The following is an 8,138-nucleotide window of genomic DNA, read 5'->3' as shown; positions in this document are numbered from 1 at the left end:
GTGCGATAATCATTAGAGAGCAGATTCAATCGTTTACTGGATCACATACACACATCATCACATACATGCTCAAAGCAGCGACAGACGTCGAGCAATAGTACGCTTAGAGATACTGTTGCCTTGAATGACAAAACCAAGTGAATCTGTCTTCGCTATAAATGAGGTTTCACTCTGACAAATTACAAACTATCAGCATTACTTCATCAGAGTGGGAATATTTTGTCTGTCGGACAATTATCCTCCACAAAGGCGATGAGTGAGCAAAATGCAACTGTCAAGGTTTGCGACATGAATGAACAGAAGAAAAGCAAGGTCGTCCAGCTTGCCCAAGAGGCCGTTTCTCGGTTTAATTCATCTAAAGAGATTGCTGGCTACTTGAAAACTAAACTGGAAGAGGCTTATGAAGGAAACTGGCACTGTATTGTGGGGAGAGACTTTGGGAGGTAAGTCCATAAATTTATATCGATCACACAACGTGCAATACCACCTCGGCTTGCATAGTTTCTGTTTATTTTTTCCTATTACATTTTAGCAAGATCAGTCAAGAGGAAGGGAATTTTATTTTTTTCTACATTGGGGATCGAGCATTCCAAATGTACAAATTTGGTTAGGATGGCAAATGCGACCAGGGTCCTGGATATGGAAATAAAAAATGAGTGAATTAATCGTACTTTAATCTTTCTTTGCAAATTTTCGGATACAATAAACTATATTACGAAACATGCTTATTCACCATCATTTCGGCGTGGATAGGGGGAAATTTAGAAAAAAACTTTCATGGTGGTCCTTTGAGTTCAACGACAACATAAACCACTCTTATAGATGTGAACCATCAGGTGAACAAAGAAAGAGGAAAAAGTAAGCTTAAAGACCCCGGGGCCAAGGCTTCATTTTATCCGTGGGACGAACAAATTTCAGCAATATTCTCCGAATGACACTTCGGGTACATGCAACCTCGCATGAAAGTATCCGTCTTTCTGATATGTTCTCAGTGCGGTACAGATTGTATCGAACAACAACAATAGTTCCACAGTGACACGCGATGATCAGAACTAGCTGACATCTAGGTCACTTGTTGAACGTGTGATCGGTAGCGCAGGCAAGAGCACATACACAAGTGTGGAAAGCTGGCAAATAGGTAGGCGCAGCTGAACATCGTTTTTGGGGAGGATGGAAGCCGACATTGCCCGCAATTTCACGGTCTTGTACAACTTTTCTGCTTCGTATCCAGCGAATCATCAAATCTTGTCAAAATTTCTACTCGGACACTAATAATGCCTAGTCCCTGACAAATCCAGCTACGAGTTCACGAGTGAAAAATTTGTCGATGCATGCGTTCTTATGAAAAGCCTTTTGCGTCACTCTAAACAGACCTCGAAGTCGAGGGACGTGTTCCGGTCCCCTAGAATTATACCAAACAAGTTTCTGCAATTTAATCCTTATGTAAACTGGTGTTTGATTTGATGAGGAATCTGATCAACTCCTGTCTAATGGTAGCGCACGTCAAAACAATTTCCAAAGCCCGCATTGCATAGACACTTTAGTCATACCCACCAGGGGCCTTCAGAAATGAACTAGATAAGAGAAAGACTCCTCTAGATTCTGTCTTGAAATCGGGTATCGCTTAGCCCATGACAAATTGGCTCAGCTTCTATACTAAGTCACCCTAACGAAACTATTCTCTGTTGACCAAGTACTCTGGAGTCGATAGACCAAATGGGACCTAACGGCCGCAGGTAGGGACATGTAAATTGACGAATATTGTGAAAATATTGTGACAAAATATTGTGACAAATATTGTGAAAGAAGATTACTAACCCAAGTCAATTGGCTTCACTGCAGAGCGATACGGCTCCAAACTAGCTCAGTACAGTGATCTGGAAGCCTTTGGATTCACGCGAGGGACTACCAATTTTTAGATCTCAGAACATGATATTCATTTCAAATCGTTCCGTACATTACTTGCTACCATGATCAGTGGGTAAACAACTGGAAGAAATATTCTGTCCGAATATCAAAGCTCAGTTTTTATAATGTTTTATCATCATGTTTATCTGGCTCCAAATCAGAATTTACACTAAAACTTGTTCATACAGAATTGGTAAATTTCAAGCACCAGCCGGCCAAAGAGCGTTTAAAACTGATAAACTCGTCAATGCCTCCATCATATAGACGGTGTAATTCATTATCTAGGGGTACTATCTTGTAGTTTTACCCGTACAGTATGGAGATTAATGAGAAACGTCTTCAAGTCGTCTGCTTCTTCTCAATGCGTACGTATCATCCAGGTTCTCAGTGGATAACCTTACTGGTCGTTTTTATTTCTTCAAGGCTGGCCACAGAAAAAAACACTAATGGAACGTTCGGTGAACTTCCTATAACAACTTGTCGATTCTTCGGTAACAGAAATCTCAAAAATCAAAGTTAACATTTTTTTGGATGCATCCATCAAATAAGGACTGGCAAATCTACCACCAACGAATCGTTCCACTGCAGTCCGATCGTTGAAGCACTTACCTGTAACAAACAGGTATATTATCGTCACTCCGAAAAGTATTCTAGGCGGAATCCAAAGTTTCGAACTAATGATTCTCTGCCGGGATGCTGCGTGTCTGTCCATGTTCGTCATCTTTGACAGTGATACCACATCATAAGACTGGTGCTTCACTGTCGTCCATGTTACGTCTTCGAGTCAAATACCTTGAAGCCGAAACATCTCCAACACTGTATGGTGAGACAATAGAATCTGTCCCGCCACCATATTAAGCGACGATATTTGTTCAAACATGCAACCAACCGTTGATTTGTCCACTGAATGAAGCAGTCAGATCAACAATGTCACCATGGTACTTTGATTGAGACCGGTAACAATGTTGCGCGGTTTCTACAACAACAAATCAAGGCGGCTCTCTTAAATTCATGCGAAATATTGTATTTTTGTCTTATCTTACGGCAAGAAATTCAAATATGTCACAGTTTAAGAATCACTGTGGACAAACAGCTCGCTAACTGATAAACTAAGAGATCTACTCAGCTGGTCAAATGTTTTCTATGGTACGTTTGGTTCCTTCAGTGTCCTGTGAGTGATGCCAGTACACAGAAAAATCTAGAACCGCTGTACAGCCGTTTCCTTCCCATCGGTACTCGCAACGGGCCTCATTCCATTAACTGATAACCCCACGGCTAATGGTTGAAGACCAAACCATTCAAACACGAATAGCTGATATCCTGTATGATTGGGTTGCATTTAGACAGCATGTGGCATCACTGATACTTCTTTCACGAAATTCGCATGCTGTGGTCACGTGTTGCCTGGCTTTCGGGTGTCGAGTCCCCAGGCAGAAGGTCTACTGTCCTTATTGGTTATTATTCTTCTGAGCTACTTACAGCTTACTGATAGTATGGGTAAAATTGAATATTTCTTCGTTTGTCGGCACAAGCTTCCATGAGTTGCAGGACAAATCCCGGTGAAAATTTTCAAAATTTTTCATTCTGTCAGCGAATCATTGAAATTAGCAACAATCCCTCAATTTTTTGGATGAATCTGAGGCATTCAGATGTTGTTTGCGAACGCATTATGGGAAAACGACATATGGGTAATTTGTAGCACAGTTGGAAATCTATTTAAACAAGGAAAGGCACCCATTGGTGGAGATATCAGGATGGTGCCAGACAGTTCAATAAACAACCAACAACTCGAAAAATTTCGGGAAATTAGCCTACCTGCAAGCACAAAGATCAACATCAGCAAAAACGTATATAGCAAATGTTGAGAAGCTTTGGGGGTCCTTGACGTATGACATACCTCATAACTTTTTTGTTTTCCACCAGGATGAACCATGTGATGCTTGAAGAGAAGAATTTACCCACAGCCACCTGGAAGTTCCTAAGACTTTCGTACCCATTAACGTGAAGAGAAAGACTCATCTGGAAGGATAGTGGTCCACTAATAATAAAATAATGGATGACAGAGTCAAAACTTTCCGTGAAGTCAAAAGAACACACCATTTATCGTGCGGCCCTTTCTGAGTGATCCGTCGCCTCGCACGCCAGATGTAGCTGATTCTTAGAAAGACATGCTTTCAGGAAATTAGCCTTCACCACGCAGTCCTGCTTTCTGCCAAGTGTAATCCGCCCCAGGATACATACATCGGACAAAGTAGCCGATAATTTCATGGTGATATAAGAAGACTGAGATACTATATCGGATATTTCATTTCAGGATTAAAGTCAGCCCATGTTTGAAAGCTCTGAGTTACCATCCACCTATTCCTTTCTTAATAGGAATCAACAGATCTGAATGCGTTCAAACATAAGTGGTGGTGAACAATGTGAGTCCTTCAAACCTATACGGGATATAACGCTTTTCTGTGCGAGCTACTCGCACTACTGTTTAGCCACTCATGTCCGAACAGCGGTCTCCAAGTTTTAGTATCGAAGTTATGGTTTCCAACCGACATGGAGACTCGTGAGATGTGCACAACTTATATTTTCCAAAAAAGATACGAATGCTATAGGTCTTTCGGCATTTCAGCATGGTCTGGATTGGAAAAACTTAAGTTGTATGCTCAGAATCATTAAACTAAAACCCAGCGGTTGAACTGGTTGGAGATTTTCTCACAATTTTATTCTTTCAGGGCTCTTGAGGCCAAGAACACTCAAGGACGCACTGTCTTAATGAATGCAGGACCAAACGGGACCGAATTTTCCCTATGCCATGCCCCAATGAATGTGCTTAACCAAAGTGTCTTATATCTGGAAGCTAGATTCAATCCACCTCAACTTTAACACAACTGACCAAAGATGAAAAGTTTTCAAATCCATCCACAATTTCGGCAACCTTTAAGCAACCCAGAAGGAAGAATAATTCATCCGAGCGAAGTGTTCACTTGAGGAGTAATCGTTCGAGGAGCCAGTCAGTAAACAACCTTGCAATGTGTATTTCAAAGCTGAATGACGAGTGGTGCTAATCCTGCATACGTGCGCGTTAATCGCATGCTGATCAACCGTTCTTGGCTTCTAGCAAGGAGGTTGCAAGTTGAAAACTCTCCGGATTTTCGTAGGCAGGCGCTGCCGATGATTCCCAATGAGGAGGAAACTGCCATACAGTGCTTTACGGCTTTTCAGAATTGAATGACTTCAATTACGGGATGGTATTTCGGTTTAAAATTCCCAAATCTTCTCACTCTACAAGAGATTACACAAAGTTCACCTTCGGTCGAGCCGCAAATAGGCGAGGGTGATTAACTGGCACATGTGCATCACTGGAAGAATTTGCAATAAAATCACACCGACTGCATCCTAGATAACTCAAGGAATCATCGGTCAGGACTGAACGCTAACTTTGTCTATATAGACATGGTGTGTGTGACGCCCTGTCGTTGGTGGAATGAAAGTGCTTTGCGGAGAAAAATTGTTGAACGATGCAGCAAGAGTATACCGAGTTGCGAGGGGAGATTCAGTCTATACCCAGATATCCCAACCTCTAGAAAATATAGCTTTTTACAATAAAACCGTGAGCAGCACAAATGGTAGTATCTAACGTAAGATACCGATGTCCTCAGGAATAATACCGATGAGGCTTAATTTGCGATAAGCGAATTACGTCTCGGTAAAAAGGTATAACAGTATGTTGGAATTGCTGACGGCTTTTGGACAGCGCTGAATAATACCGATGAGGTTTAATTTGCGATAAGCGAATTATGTCTCGGTAAAAAAGTATACCAGTATGTTGAAACTGTTGACGGCTTTTGGACAGCGCTGTAACAGACAAAGTTTCCTGACAAAATCTTTTCCCCACATAAGCGCCGTCATAAACGAAGGCAATACTACGCCAGTAGGACGTACCTCCGCTCGAAGTTCATACAGCCATGAGAGTAGAAATCCTTAGCACTGAGCAGAAAGAAGAATAATTAGTGTGAGAACTTGGTGCAAAAAAATCCTTTGTCCATGAGGAAAGTAATCTCCTGACAGCACTATAATAAACGCACCTAAGAATCACTTTGAAGGAAGGCAATACCAGCGGATTGCTTCAGGTTTCCTCACAAAATTAAACCAATAAATGTTCGGTTCACAATAGCACAGGAATTTTAGCTGGGTAGCTTGGCCTGTACATCTCTGGTTACGGTCCCCGACCGGGTCCTCCAAAGTCCATAGACACGTACAAGCAGGATCAGTTGGCTTTGGTCAAGAACGCGTAAAGACCCTACGGTAACCCACTGGGCTGCTAAGCTTAAACTGCTGACAACGAGTAGGCAACAGGTATCTACGTATGAACCGATCCAAACCACCTGAGAAAGGCAGAAGGCCCTCGCTGAGTTGTTTTTTTTAGAAAACACTAACTGAACGGTTACAGACTATTGGACAGGGAAGCAAAACGTTCATATGAATCTTGTTCACAAAAACTAAATATCCATCTTCTCCTTGAACGCTTTCTCCTGAACTTTCCTGGATATTCACTGACTGTTACTCCAATTCAAGCAAATGCTACAAAGCGACTCCATAAACTCCGTAATAGATCTCACTTTTCAAGAGACACGAAGCGGATCTACGAGAAAACATACTACTCGCATACCCCATCAGTAGTATCCACCGTCACACCTGTATGGAGCCAGCTAAATCCTACTATGCTACCGAAGCACAGGTGTCGTTTACACCTGAGTTACACGGACCGGCTGACCCAGGTTCCGAAACAATAAAGTGAGATAAATTTTAAAGCAATCATTTATAAACTACCCGTCATCTCGATCGAATTTCACCTCAGATGCCATAGATGACGCAAGCGGAAGATCGCTGCTCGCTTCTTGAGTATTAGCACGCTAAATACATCTTTTAGAGCATGGTCATCGCTAAAGGTGCTGCTGAAAGACACAGGCCTACAAACTAATTGAAGTTCCCCATCCATGTGCTCCAGAAAGGCAAAAGGAATGGAAAATTCCGAAGTAAACCTTAGCATTTTGGGGGAACAGTGCATACCGATATTCAGATTGAAGTACTTTCTCCCCAGATCGAGGCGAATAAACTCTTTCCAGACAAAACTGAGCATAACAGAGGGAGGAGACAAACATTCCATCGTGCAGAAAGAAGTCCCTCAACAGTTTATTGTACACTCACAGCCCCACGATGCCTGTTAGTTTACAGTATAGGCGAAGTGTAGGAGAAATTTAAGAGCACCTTATCTGGCAAGGAATATTTGGAAAAGCCTATTTATCTATCCGGTCTATCCTGAATGACCTCAACTTGGAGAGTGGAGCTTCTATCTATCTATTTTCCTGGGTTCTGGAAGTTGTTTGCCATTGTTGGATGAGCTGAACTAATATGCATCCTATCTTTGTCACTGTTTTCCCTATCTGTCACCCGTACGCAAACACCTTTGGAGTAAGTTCCTCATGTGGCTCATCCAGTATCAGAAATGAAACTTGGAAGTAGGATCAAGTAGACGCGAGCAGAGTGGGAAGCGAACAATCAGTGATACATAGTCCAGTGATCGCGTGCCAGTGATACGCAAACGGAGTGGATTAAATTATGTCCACATTGCCCTGTTACCAGAGAGGAACTCACTCCAGGTTCTTTTTATTCTCCTCTTTAATTTCAAACACTAAACGTTTGAATTTACAAGCGACCTGCACCATAAACTGATGTCTACCAATGCAGTTCACTACCAGCTTACTACTAAGTATTCCAACTCAGCCCGCATCAACTCTTGGAGTAGCGCTGATTGCAAACATATCACTCGACAAAGCAGTTGAACTAATTTTTGCCTCAAATATCAAGATCATTTTACCACTGCACAATGAACTTAAATGAAACTTGGACGTGGGTTATCAGAGTGGAAGTAGTAATGTGTGTTGGGATGGCCAGTCCGTACGTTATGTGGCTATGTTTTAGTACACTGCACTACCGGCGTGCAATTTGCTTGGTTTATTAAGTTTTCGACTGATGAGGCAGTGACGCAATAGCCCGCCCAACGGCTAGGTGATTGCATTGCTGATCAGCCCCTCATGGCGGAACGGCCAACTATTCAACCTACTAGCCAAAAGGTCGCATCTTTGAAAATGCCTAGAATGACCTAATATGCGCACTGCTGGTGAGTTTCAATAAGGCTGAAATAGCTGTACAGTGCTTCTCAGTTTTTCAGC

At 42.2% G+C, this 8,138-nt stretch overlaps 1 protein-coding gene across 1 annotated transcript; it reads left to right on the top strand.

Annotated features, from left to right (window-relative positions):
- Positions 1-252: 252 nt before the first annotated feature.
- On the top strand, positions 253-611 carry T265_01531 (hypothetical protein; the record flags this gene model as incomplete). Its single annotated transcript, XM_009165572.1, has 2 exons — positions 253-443; positions 533-611. The coding sequence occupies 2 exons, from the start codon at positions 253-255 to the stop codon at positions 609-611; spliced, it is 270 nt and encodes an 89-aa protein (XP_009163836.1).
- Between the last annotated feature and the right edge of the window lie 7,527 nt (positions 612-8,138).

Source organism: Opisthorchis viverrini (assembly GCF_000715545.1).
Source record: "Opisthorchis viverrini unplaced genomic scaffold opera_v5_16, whole genome shotgun sequence".
In the NCBI taxonomy this organism is placed as follows: domain Eukaryota; kingdom Metazoa; phylum Platyhelminthes; class Trematoda; order Opisthorchiida; family Opisthorchiidae; genus Opisthorchis; species Opisthorchis viverrini.
Note: the sequence above shows the minus strand (reverse complement) of the source record. Positions and strands in the feature narration are given on the sequence as shown.